Source organism: Anomaloglossus baeobatrachus, chromosome 11 (assembly GCF_048569485.1).
Source record: "Anomaloglossus baeobatrachus isolate aAnoBae1 chromosome 11, aAnoBae1.hap1, whole genome shotgun sequence".
In the NCBI taxonomy this organism is placed as follows: domain Eukaryota; kingdom Metazoa; phylum Chordata; class Amphibia; order Anura; family Aromobatidae; genus Anomaloglossus; species Anomaloglossus baeobatrachus.
In genome coordinates this window covers 167,159,011-167,172,169 of record NC_134363.1, presented here as the reverse complement: position 1 = coordinate 167,172,169, position 13,159 = coordinate 167,159,011, and the positions used below count along the sequence as shown (strand labels likewise).

The 13,159-nt window shown below is 50.7% G+C and overlaps 2 protein-coding genes across 3 annotated transcripts in view; one reads left to right on the top strand and one right to left on the bottom strand.

Moving 5' to 3' along the window:
* HTR3B (5-hydroxytryptamine receptor 3B) overlaps positions 1 to 8,217 on the bottom strand; it is a 96,617-nt gene extending 88,400 nt beyond the window's left edge. For both annotated transcript variants that reach the window (XM_075327541.1, XM_075327542.1), the window contains exon 1: positions 8,070 to 8,217. The gene's annotated coding sequence lies outside the window, so the exon portion shown is untranslated. The remainder of the gene's footprint in view (positions 1 to 8,069) is intronic.
* Positions 5,401 to 13,159, top strand: part of USP28 (ubiquitin specific peptidase 28) — a 92,833-nt gene continuing 85,074 nt past the window's right edge. Inside the window, exons 1-5 of the mRNA XM_075327540.1 lie at positions 5,401 to 5,561; positions 8,782 to 8,859; positions 9,230 to 9,359; positions 9,653 to 9,755; positions 11,008 to 11,170. Of these exons, the coding sequence (XP_075183655.1) occupies positions 5,451 to 5,561; positions 8,782 to 8,859; positions 9,230 to 9,359; positions 9,653 to 9,755; positions 11,008 to 11,170 (585 nt within the window). The 5' untranslated portion in view covers positions 5,401 to 5,450. The remainder of the gene's footprint in view (positions 5,562 to 8,781; positions 8,860 to 9,229; positions 9,360 to 9,652; positions 9,756 to 11,007; positions 11,171 to 13,159) is intronic.

Sequence of the window (13,159 nt, the reverse complement as noted above, 5' to 3'; positions counted from 1 at the left end):
TATACAGCTCGGCATTGTGCTTGGTGATGTATGGCTTGGCATTGTGCTTGGTGATGTATGGCTCGGCATTGTGCTTGGTGATGTTTGGCTCGGCATTGTGCTTGGTGATGTACAGCTCAGCATTGTGCTTGGTGATGTATGGCTCAGCATTGTGCTTGGTGATGTACGGCTCAGCATTGTGTTTGGTGATATATGGCTCGGCATTGTGCTTGGTGATGTATGGCTCAGCATTGTGCTTGGTGATGTACGGCTCGGCATTGTACTTGGTGATGTATGGCTCAGCATTGTGCTTGGTGATGTATGGCTCGGCATTGTGCTTGGTGATGTATGGCTCAGTATTGTGCTTGGTGATGTACGGCTCGGCATTGTGCTTGGTGATGTACGGCTCGGCATTGTGCTTGGTTATGTTCGGCTCGGCATTGTGCTTGATGATGTCCGGCTCGGCATTGTGCTTGGTGATGTACGGCTCGGCATTGTGCTTGGTGATGTACGGCTCGGCATTGTGCTTGGTGATGTACGGCTCGGCATTGTGCTTGGTGATGTATGGCTCGGCATTGTGCTTGGTGATGTCCGGCTCGGCATTGTGCTTGGTGATGTCCGGCTCGGCATTGTGCTTGGTGATGTTCGGCTCGGCATTGTGCTTGGTGATGTACGGCTCGGCATTGTGCTTGGTGATGTATGGCTCGGCATTGTGCTTGGTGATGTATGGCTCAGCATTGTGCTTGGTGATGTGTGGCTCAGCATTGTGCTTGGTGATGTACGGCTCAGCATTGTGCTTGGTGATGTACGGCTCGGCATTGTGCTTGGTGATGTATGGCTCGGCATTGTGCTTGGTGATGTATGGCTCGGCATTGTGCTTGGTGATGTACGGCTCGGCATTGTGCTTGGTGATGTACGGCTCGGCATTGTGCTTGGTGATGTACGGCTCGGCATTGTGCTTGGTGATGTTCGGCTCGGCATTGTGCTTGGTGATGTATGGCTCAGCATTGTGCTTGGTGATGTACGGCTCGGCATTGTGCTTGGTGATGTTCGGCTCGGCATTGTGCTTGGTGATGTATGGCTCAGCATTGTGCTTGGTGATGTACGGCTCGGCATTGTGCTTGGTGATGTTCGGCTCGGCATTGTGCTTGGTGATGTATGGCTCAGCATTGTGCTTGGTGATGTACGGCTCGGCATTGTGCTTGGTGATGTCCGGCTCGGCATTGTGCTTGGTGATGTATGGCTCGGCATTGTGCTTGGTGATGTATGGCTCAGCATTGTGCTTGGTGATGTGTGGCTCAGCATTGTGCTTGGTGATGTACGGCTCAGCATTGTGCTTGGTGATGTACGGCTCGGCATTGTGCTTGGTGATGTATGGCTCGGCATTGTGCTTGGTGATGTATGGCTCGGCATTGTGCTTGGTGATGTACGGCTCGGCATTGTGCTTGGTGATGTACGGCTCGGCATTGTGCTTGGTGATGTACGGCTCGGCATTGTGCTTGGTGATGTTCGGCTCGGCATTGTGCTTGGTGATGTATGGCTCAGCATTGTGCTTGGTGATGTACGGCTCAGCATTGTGCTTGGTGATGTCCGGCTCGGCATTGTGCTTGGTGATGTCCGGCTCGGCATTGTGCTTGGTGATGTTCGGCTCGGCATTGTGCTTGGTGATGTACGGCTCGGCATTGTGCTTGGTAATGTATGGCTCGGCATTGTGCTTGGTGATGTATGGCTCAGCATTGTGCTTGGTGATGTGTGGCTCAGCATTGTGCTTGGTGATGTGTGGCTCAGCATTGTGCTTGGTGATGTACGGCTCAGCATTGTGCTTGGTGATGTATGGCTCGGCATTGTGCTTGGTGATGTACGGCTCGGCATTGTGCTTGGTGATGTTCGGCTCGGCATTGTGCTTGGTGATGTATGGCTCAGCATTGTGCTTGGTGATGTACGGCTCGGCATTGTGCTTGGTGATGTTCGGCTCGGCATTGTGCTTGGTGATGTATGGCTCAGCATTGTGCTTGGCGATGTACGGCTCGGCATTGTGCTTGGTGATGTTCGGCTCGGCATTGTGCTTGGTGATGTATGGCTCAGCATTGTGCTTGGTGATGTATGGCTCAGCATTGTGCTTGGTGATGTACGGCTCAGCATTGTGCTTGGTGATGTATGGCTCAGCATTGTGCTTGGTGATGTACGGCTCGGCATTGTGCTTGGTGATGTCTGGCTCGGCATTGTGCTTGGTGACGTATGGCTCAGCATTGTGCTTGGTGATGTATGGCTCAGCATTGTGCTTGGTGATGTACGGCTCGGCATTGTGCTTGGTGATGTATGGCTCAGCATTGTGCTTGGTGATGTATGGCTCAGCATTGTGCTTGGTGATGCACGGTTCGGCATTGTGCTTGGTGATGTATGGCTCGGCACTGTGCTTGGTGATGTACGGCTCGGCATTGTGCTTGGTGATGTACGGCTCGGCATTGTGCTTGGTGATGTATGGCTCGGCATTGTGGTTGGTGATGTATGGCTCGGCATTGTGCTTGGTGATGTACGGCTCAGCATTGTGCTTGGTGATGTATGGCTCGGCATTGTGCTTGGTGATGTATGGCTCAGCATTGTGCTTGGTGATGTGTGGCTCAGCATTGTGCTTGGTGATGTATGGCTCGGCATTGTGCTTGGTGATGTACGGCTCGGCATTGTGCTTGGTGATGTATGGCTCAGCATTGTGCTTGGTGATGTACGGCTCGGCATTGTGCTTGGTGATGTACGGCTCAGCATTGTGCTTGGTGATGTATGGCTGCAGCTGCTCGGCCATGAAGCCCCCGGCGGGTGCAGTGTTTGTGCTGATGTTACCAGAGGAGGTCTGGACTCTGCAGTTATGGAGTCAGCAGAGCGGTTACTTTTCTGCCCTCTGCTCCTCAGCACTCGGCCCCCCGCTCTGAAACGGTACAGATAGGGATGAGTGAACCCAAATGGTAAAGCTCGGGGTTTGTACAAGATTTATGGCATGCAGATGATGACTACGCTGGTGCAATAAAGAAAAAATGATCATTTTTGATAACCTGCGCAGATAAAGCACACAACTGCAGGCTGCAACCCCCAGATGTCTGCTTTACTTTGGCTGGTTATTAAAATAGAGGGGATCCCATTTTTAAAATGATTTAGTTAAATTATTTTATAAAACAGCGTGGAGTCCCCTTAATTTTGGTAACTAGCGAGAGTAAAGCACACAGCTGGGGGCTGGTATTATCAGACTGGGATGGCCCATGGTTATTTGGCCGCTCCCAGCCTAAAAATAGAAACCAGCAGCTGCCCCAGAAGTGGCGTATCCATTTGCTGCCGGGCTCTTCCTGATTGTCCTGGTGCGGTGGCAATTGGGTAAATGCTTTATGGGGTTGATGTCAGCTGTATAATGGCAGCTGGCATCAAGCCCAAGGGTTAGTAATGGGGAGGCATCTATCGGTCACCCCAAATACTAACCCGGTAAGTATAGATAATAAAAACACAGACACAGGAAAAAATGTGACTCCCCCACACGCCCTGTACACTCATTTACCCATCGATTCCTCTGGAGCCTCGTTGGAGAACGTTCTCAGAACAAAGCTCGGGTATGAATTTTTGGATTTTTTTTTTTTCTCTTTAGTGCATCACAGGATTAATGGAGTCATTCAAAAGTACAAATCGTCCTGAAAATTCACAAGCCCTACATGAGAGAAAAATAAGAGAAATATGGGTCATAGAAGAAGGGGGGGGGGATGAAAAAAACAAACAAAAAACAAACGGAAAAATGCCTGCTCATGAAAGGGTTAATGACGTCATTGTAAATATAAGAAGGACCCAACTGATTATTATGGGCTGTCTGAGTTCTGCATCTATCTATCTATCAAGCCATCCCTTCCCATCTTCCATCCATCCCTCCCTCCATTCATCCTTTCCATCCATACTTCCATCCTCCCATACGTCCCTGTCTTTCTTTCTCACCCTCCCATCCATCCCTCTTTCCATCCATCCTTCCCTCTTCTATTCATCCTCCCTTCCATCCTCCCATCCCTCTTTCTATCCATCCCTGTTTTGTTCCATCCTCCCATTCATCCCTCCCTCCATCCTCTCATTTATCCCTCTTTCCCTCACTCCATCTATCTTTCCATCCATTCTCCCTCCATTTGTTTCCCTCCCTCCATCCTTCTCCCATCCATCCCTCTTTCCCTCCATCCTCCCATCCATCCCTCCAACCCTCTTTCCCTCCATACTCCTATCCATCTTTCCCTCCATCCTCCCATCCCTCTTTCCCTCCATCCTCCCATCCCTTTCCCTCCATCCTCCCATCCATCCCTCTTTCCCTCCATCCTCCCATCCATCCCTCCATCCTCCCATCCATCCCTCTTTCCCTCCATACTCCCATCCCTCCCTCCATCCTCTCATCCATCCCTCTTTCCCTCCATCCTCCCATTCATCCCTCCCTCCATCCTCTCATCCATCCCTCCATCCCTCTTTCCCTCCATCCTCCCATCCATCCCTCCATCCTCCCATCCATCCCTCCATCCTCCCATCCATCCCTCCATCCTCCCATCCATCCATCCTTCCATCCTCCCATCCATCCCTCTTTCCCTCCATCCTCCCATCCATCCCTCCATCCTCCCATCCATCCATCCTTCCATCCTCCCATCCATCCCTCTTTCCCTCCATCCTCCCATCCATCCCTCCATCCTCCCATCCATCCCTCTTTCCCTCCATCCTCCCATCCATCCCTCTTTCCCTCCATCCTCCCATCCATCCCTCCATCCTGCCATCCATCCCTCTTTCCCTCCATCCTCCCATCCATCCCTCTTTCCCTCCATCCTCCCATCCATCCTTCCATCCTCCCATCCATCCCTCTTTCCCTCCATCCTCCCATCCATCCCTCCATCCTGCCATCCATCCCTCTTTCCCTCCATCCTCCCATCCATCCCTCTTTCCCTCCATCCTCCCATCCATCCCTCCATCCTGCCATCCATCCCTCTTTCCCTCCATCCTCCCATCCATCCCTCTTTCCCTCCATCCTCCCATCCATCCCTCCATCCTCCCATCCATCCCTCTTTCCCTCCATCCATCCCTCCATCCTCCCATCCATCCCTCTTTCCCTCCATCCTCCCATCCATCCCTCCATCCTCCCATCCATCCCTCTTTCCCTCCATCCTGCCATCCATCTCTCTTTCCCTGCATCCTCCCATCCATCCCTGCCTCCATCCTCCCATCTCTCTTTCCCTCTCTCCCTCCTCCTCGGGTGCACACTGTGGCCGCTGCCCTGACCCTCCAGGATCCCTCGGTCGCTGTGCTGGGCACAGCCGCTGCGCTGGTGACGTCACGCGGTGACCCGGCGCGCTCTCCCGCCATTCTCCTCTATAAATAGGCGGGGTCACAGTGTAGAGTAGGCGTGGTTGCTGGCTGTGGGCGTGCCGAGCTGCCGGCAGTTGTCAGTGCTGAGGACCGGGACACGCGGTGTAATAATGACCGGTAATAACAGGGCGGCGGAGCGAGGGCCGGAGCTGGAGGCGGCGGGAGCGGAGGAGGAGCAGGAGCGCGCCCGGGACAGCAGCCCTTCTCCCTGCACGATCAAGGTGGGGGCGGGGAGCAGCGGGACCGCGGCCGCTCCATGTGTAACGTGTGCCCTGTACTCAGCCCGCGGAGGACTACAACTCCCAGCGTGCAGTGCGGCGCACGTGCTGCTGGTGACCCTGTATAACGTCTGTCCCCATAGCCCTGTACACTCCGTGCTGTGCGGGAGATCCCCTGTGACGTCACGTGCGACCCCCGAGGACGGAGTGACGTCAAAGTGCAACGTCCTCTGAGCGCTGCGGGCTCCCTCGACCTGCTGAAGCCAATATGTAGCTGGGGGCTCAGTCTGGGGGGCGCTGCTGTCATTGCTTTCATTATTGGTGCAGACTCCAGTGCTGATGTGGACAGTGACTTAAAGGGGGTGTCCAATTCTGTTCTTGTGCAGCAGATTATGTTTCATTTCCACAAGGTGGTGAGTGTTTGATAACTGGGGTCCAACAGCTGAGATCCCCTCCCCCCACTGAACCCCCAGAATGTGGATGGAGCAGATCTGAGCATGTGCAGCTTCTGCTCTGTACAAGTGTTGGCTGCACATGCTCAGTTCTGGTTCTCAGGGTCTCATCATCCGGACCCCCGGGTGATCAGTTTATGGGGCATCCCCTCTTGTAGTTGTGTATTAGGGGCAGAATGGCGTCTCCTGTCCCTTTTCATATTGCTGTTCCTCCATTATTCCTCCTGGAAATTTGAGTTGATTGTGCAGGGACAAATACATTAAAGATGTGGCACTGACTGGCCGTCTACTAATATGCCACAAATATTAGTCCAGGGAAAAAGCCTTAAAGGGGCCCCTACTCCTTGGGGCTCATGCAGATGTCCGGCTGCAGGTCGATGGCTGTATGTATAGGACCTGTCAGGCTTGGGTTGCGAGAGCCACAGACAAGCTCATACTGAAATCAGATTGGTGGGTGCCAGCCCCTGGTACCGGCTCCCCAAATCAGCTGTTGACATCTGGTCCCTGGGGCTGCAAATAATGCTTTGTTCACCAGTGTTGCAGATCGGCTGCTGAGTGAGGTTAATCTGCTGTGCTGAATGCACTTGGGCACGAAAATCATCAAGGGCCGCCGCTGGCAGCTCCCCTGCGAGTGTCCAAGGGCCGCCGCTGGCAGCTCCCCTGCGAGTGTCCAAGGGCCGCCGCTGGCAGCTCCCCTGCGAGTGTCCAAGGGCCGCCGCTGGCAGCTCCCCTGCGAGTGTCCAAGGGCCGCCGCTGGCAGCTCCCCTGCGAGTGTCCAAGGGCCGCCGCTGGCAGCTCCCCTGCGAGTGTCCAAGGGCCGCCGCTGGCAGCTCCCCTGCGAGTGTCCAAGGGCCGCCGCTGGCAGCTCCCCTGCGAGTGTCCAAGGGCCGCCGCTGGCAGCTCCCCTGCGAGTGTCCAAGGGCCGCCGCTGGCAGCTCCCCTGCGAGTGTCCAAGGGCCGCCGCTGGCAGCTCCCCTGCGAGTGTCCAAGGGCCGCCGCTGGCAGCTCCCCTGCGAGTGTCCACGGGCCGCCGCTGGCAGCTCCCCTGCGACATCGCAGATCAGTTGATGCTGCAGTCCTTTGTAGTGTTTATTGTACACAGGTTGCTTAAAGTAGCATGAGCAGCAGCAGGGTGTCCAAGTGCATTCAGTGACGGACGACCATTAACCTGAGGCTGGGGGTGCCGGGATTTTTGCACCAAGCTCATACTCCAGACTGAAGAAATCAAAGCTGGTTTTAAAAAATGTTTCTGCTTGTACACAATCTACAAATCTGTAGTGTCTCCATCCTAATTTCCAGAAAGCCAAAACTTTCTTCACAAATTTTGTATTAATAATAATAATTATTTATTATTCCCTAATTGTGCATTTTAAAATTAAGGCGCGCCCCCCCCCCCTTAAAAAAAATAAATATACTTAATTTTAATTTTCTTTTCTGGGGGATGGGCACCTTAATTTTACCATAATACAATATATTATTATTATTATTATTATTATTATTATTATTATTATTATTATTATTATTATTATTATTATTATTATTATTATTATTATTATTATTATTATTATTATTATTATTATTATTATTCCTACCAGTGTCCTATGGTAAAAATAAGCCCCCCCCACACCAAAAAATAAAATAAATAGAAATAAAAAAAATCATACAGCTGTAAAAGTTATGGCTCTTGGGAGAAGGGGAAACAAAAGTTGCCCTTATACGAAAATTTAAGACAGTGACAGAATTTGCTGATATATTTCTGACACTTTATTTTTGGCTTTGCATTAAGTTTTATTGCAGTGAAATCCGGTTTCTGATTATTTGCATACATTGTATTTTAAGGTTCATCACGAGGTCTTAAACTTTAATGTTGTTGTTCCTTTTTCATATTGTACGGCGTCACAAACTATCATGACAATGTACAATAAACGTGACTGCGGCCGTCCATCCGGAAGGAGATGGATGTATTCTGCCCAATCTCATGGCCGCAGCCTCGGTGATGGGACACTGGCACCTCATTGTGCCGCAGGAATGACAAACACAAATGGCATGTGTAACTGACCTTAATATAGCTCCTCTGCATTCCCTCGCCTCCTTATGTCCCCGCACACACAAACCACCCGGACGCTTCATCCAGATCCTCAAAAGCCGTCCTGTGAGGCCGCGGCACGGACGAGTGTCCGGCGGTGCAAGGTTGTGCCGTCCTCACTGCACACATTACATAAATATTCTGCTCCAATACAAAAATTTGCACAACGGCTTGATGCAATAATTTTCTCCAATCAGTGTATATGAATAAAAATAAAAATGTGCACATTGCATTCATAACAAAATATATTAATAAAAAAAAATTGTATAATATCATACTACTGTGCACTAAAAAAATATATATATTTTTTTTTAGTGCACAGTAGTAAATAATAATAATATTATTATTATTATTTAATATTATTATTTAATTATTATTTAATTATTATTTAATTATTATTAATTATTATTAATTAATAATAAATAAAAAATATTGTATAATATCATACTACTGTGCACTAAAAAAATATATATAATTTTTTTTTTTTAGTGCACAGTAGTACGATATAATAATAATAAAATAAAAAAGTAATAAAAAATATTGTATAATCATACTACTGTGCACTAAAAAATAAATAAAAAAAAATTATATATTTTTTTTTTTTTTTTTTTTAGTGCACAGTAGTACGATATTATACAATATTTTTTACTATTTATATATTTTTTTTTTTTTTTTTTTTATCTAGGTCTGTAATATGCTCGTGAACCAGCTGAAGGAGATCACCGGGATCCACGACACCGGCTTGCTCCGTGAAGCGCTCAAGGTCAGCCATGATGGAATGGTTAATTGACGGGTAGCGACAAATTAACTCAAAATATTGTATCCCGGGTTAGGGGGTGTGCACATGGGGCAGAAAATCTGTGGCTACTGCTCAGTCACCGGCTATAGAGGGTTCGCTGTATTTTGGGAAAACTCCAAATTGTAATGTGCAAATCTGGCGCCTCATCCGTTCACAGGTTGTCTACGGTATTGCAGCTTAGCCCTTGTGTAATGGCATGGAGCTGGAGTGACACATCCTGGAGGTGCTGCTGCTTCTAGAAGAAAGCAGCCATGGTTTTGTCCAGCTCTTGACAACCTTGTTAGATGCCATAATTATGAGACCAGTTGTCGGCACATTTTTCCTCTTCCCACAGGCCACTAATGATGACGTTATACAAGCTGTCCGCATTCTCACGGAGTACATTCCGGAGCCAGATATCAGAGTGCCGGTCACCAAGATGTCCAAGCCTGAGGAACGCCTTACCATGCTTCAAGGATCCGATGGTGCGTTCTCATCTGACCTCTAAATAGACCGAGGTGCATGCAGTCAGTAGGAGACTGAACGTGGCCTCATTCTGCTGCTAATATTTGTACAGTACAGAGCGGTTTGGGTGACAAGTCGTTACCCTTAGTATTAAGTTTGTTCTTCAGGAGCGTACCGCTCCTCTGCCTCCCTGCTTGTATCCTGCCGGGGGAGCGGCGTGCTCCTGATGGCACAGCTCTGCCAGCACAGGCAGTTTTGTCTTTGGCCGGGACACTGAAAATGGGCCTCAATCTGTAAAACTTTCTTCTTTTAGCTGTGCTTGACCCCATGCGTGAGAAAGAATACCTCCAGACGGCAGTCGCCCTCTACTTACTTGAAGGCAAAAAGCAACAAGAGGAGAGAGATTTGAATAACAGGTATGGAGACGAGCATCCTCACATTTCTCATAAGTGTGCTACAAAATGATTTGCGGCTAAGGCCGGCTTCACACGTCCAGCATTTTGCCGGATCCGTCACACTCCAGTACAATGGCATCGTGGAAAGGTCCGGTCACATGACAGCATGTATCGGAGGTTGTCGCGGTGCCATTGTACTGGAGTGTGACAGATCCGGCAAAGCGGCGACATGCTGGATGTGTGAAACCGGCCTAAGACTGCATCCCAAAATTACATCAGATCAGCAGAAGCCCACCAGCATAGGAGAGCTGAATGGGAGTTTGGCGCCAGTCTTTAACTTTTTTTTTTTTTTTTTTTTTTTTTCACACCACCTGGCACCCACTAGCAAAGGCCGAGGGCTTCTGTTGGCGCGCCGAGGGCTTCTGTTGGCGCGCCGAGGGCTTCTGTTGGCGCGCCGAGGGCTTCTGTTGGCGCGCCGAGGGCTTCTGTTGGCGCGCCGAGGGCTTCTGTTGGCGCGCCGAGGGCTTCTGTTGGCGCGCCGAGGGCTTCTGTTGGCGCGCCGAGGGCTTCTGTTGGCGCGCCGAGGGCTTCTGTTGGCGCGCCGAGGGCTTCTGTTGGCGCGCCGAGGGCTTCTGTTGGCGCGCCGAGGGCTTCTGTTGGCGCGCCGAGGGCTTCTGTTGGCGCGCCGAGGGCTTCTGTTGGCGCGCCGAGGGCTTCTGTTGGCGCGCCGAGGGCTTCTGTTGGCGCGCCGAGGGCTTCTGTTGGCGCGCCGAGGGCTTCTGTTGGCGCGCCGAGGGCTTCTTACTGCATCACCACTTTTTTTTTTTTTTTTTTTTTCCTGCCTAACTAGATCCACCCAGTAGGACTATTAGTAACTTACCACAGTCCACTACCCAGTAGAACAGGACATCGCAAACTTTCTACTGGTGCCTTGTTGACTCAATCACATGTCAGCGCCTCGTCACCTCCTCGTATTGGACATGAGATGATCACTGTGGAAGTAGTTGTCTTGCTGAACCAGAAGTGGCTGCCGAGAATGGCCGCCTTGTATGTTTTAGCTTATTTGCCACCCAGAACACCTCAATGTTTCTGTTTTTGCACCAGTTTGGGTTGATCTGACCCATTGGTCTTTGGTTGTTAGATGATGCCAACAGCTCAGCCCAGGAAGTTTGGGTTGGCCTTTGGCTGTAAAGTTATCCAGTTGCTCCTCAGCATTATTTATATTTTCATTTATTTATTTATTTATTTTTTTTTCATATCTTGTTTGTTTTAGAGCCATTGAGCTGCACAATCTTGAAAATAAAAACCGCTCCAAGAGGAAACGTTGCGAGGTATGGAGAGACCTTCCCAACCCGAACGAGATGAGGAGGAACGGAGACTGGCCCGTTGGCCTGAAGAACATCGGGAACACCTGCTGGTTCAGCGCAGTCATTCAGGTGCCACAAATCTCCATTCACACATTGGTTATTGTTCTCCAAACTTAAAATGGTTTCTTCTGTGGTCCACAACTTATTTCCATGAAGTTCTTGGGGGGGGGGGGGGGGAGGGGGGAGGGAATCTTGTCCTTCACCTTGTCATGCCAAAGCCAATGTATATGACCACCTTAGAGACCACTACTATCTAACACATGTTCTTCTTCCATGCTGCAACCGAAGAATGTTTGAAGCTGGTAAGTCAATACAAACTGGAAACCTTAGAACTTGGACCTGATGAGGCTGGTGAATTTGTGTTGATCACTATTAGAATGCTTGTATACTCCTCTCTGGTCAAACTTCCAGACAACAGCTCCTCAGCTTTGAAAAATCCATGTTAGAATGGCTGTATAGTATGTGGGTATGTGTACATTTGCATGCATGCTTAGATAGATACTGACACATACACCTATACAGCCATTCTAACATGGATTTTCAAAATGAGTATACCAGCCTCATCAGGTCCAACATTTATTTTTATGAATATAATTTGATTGTTGGATTTCTTAATTATTTCTTTGGCATTTTTTTAAAAAAAAAAAAAGTTGAGCTCCTTTATTAGAGACCCTCTTGTGCTCCTTTCCATGCAAGGTGACCTCACTGAGGCCATTGAACCAGTGATTGGCTGCAGCAGTCACATGTTGTGGAGCAGTAGGGATTTAAATGACAATTAAATACTTATTGTTTATAGCACTAATTGACTTTGCACCATTTTTGGCTGATTCTGAACAACCCCTTTAAGTACTTGACTTATTAATTATTATTGCGCCATTTATTCCATGGCGCTTTACAAGTGAAAGAGGATATACGTACAACAATCATTAACAGTACAAAACAGACTGGTATAGAAGGAGAGAGGACCCTGCCCGCGAGGGCTCAGTCTACAGGAGGAGAGAGGACCCTGCCCGTGAGGGCTCAGTCTACAGGAGGAAAGAGGACCCTGCCCGCGAGGGCTCAGTCTACAGGAGGAAAGAGGACCCTGCCCACGAGGGCTCAGTCTACAGGAGGAGAGAGGACCCTGCCCGCGAGGGCTCAGTCTACAGGAGGAGAGAGGACCCTGCCCGCGAGGGCTCAGTCTACAGGAGGAGAGAGGACCCTGCCCGCGAGGGCTCAGTCTACAGGAGGAAAGAGAACCCTGCCCGCGAGGGCTCAGTCTACAGGAGGAAAGAGGACCCTGCCCGCGAGGGCTCAGTCTACAGGAGGAAAGAGGACCCTGCCCGCGAGGGCTCAGTCTACAGGAGGAAAGAGGACCCTGCCCGCGAGGGCTCAGTCTACAGGAGGAAAGAGGACCCTGTCCGCGAGGGCTCAGTCTACAGGAGGAGAGGACCCTGCCCGCGAGGGCTCAGTCTACAGGAGGAGAGAGGACCCTGCCCGCGAGGGCTCAGTCTACAGGAGGAGAGAGGACCCTGCCCGTGAGGGCTCAGTCTACAGGAGGAAAGAGGACCCTGCCCGCGAGGGCTCAGTCTACAGGAGGAGAGAGGACCCTGCCCGCGAGGGCTCAGTCTACAGGAGGAGAGAGGACCCTGCCCGCGAGGGCTCAGTCTACAGGAGGAGAGAGGACCCTGCCCGCGAGGGCTCAGTCTACAGGAGGAGAGAGGACCCTGCCCGCGAGGGCTCAGTCTACAGGAGGAGAGAGGACCCTGCCCGCGAGGGCTCAGTCTACAGGAGGAGAGAGGACCCTGCCCGCGAGGGCTCAGTCTACAGGAGGAAAGAGGACCCTGCCCGCGAGGGCTCAGTCTACAGGAGGAGAGAGGACCCTGCCCGCGAGGGCTCAGTCTACAGGAGGAGAGAGGACCCTGCCCGCGAGGGCTCAGTCTACAGGAGGAGAGAGGACCCTGCCCGCGAGGGCTCAGTCTACAGGAGGAGAGAGGACCCTGCCCGCGAGGGCTCAGTCTACAGGAGGAGAGAGGACCCTGCCCGCGAGGGCTCAGTCTACAGGAGGAGAGAGGACCC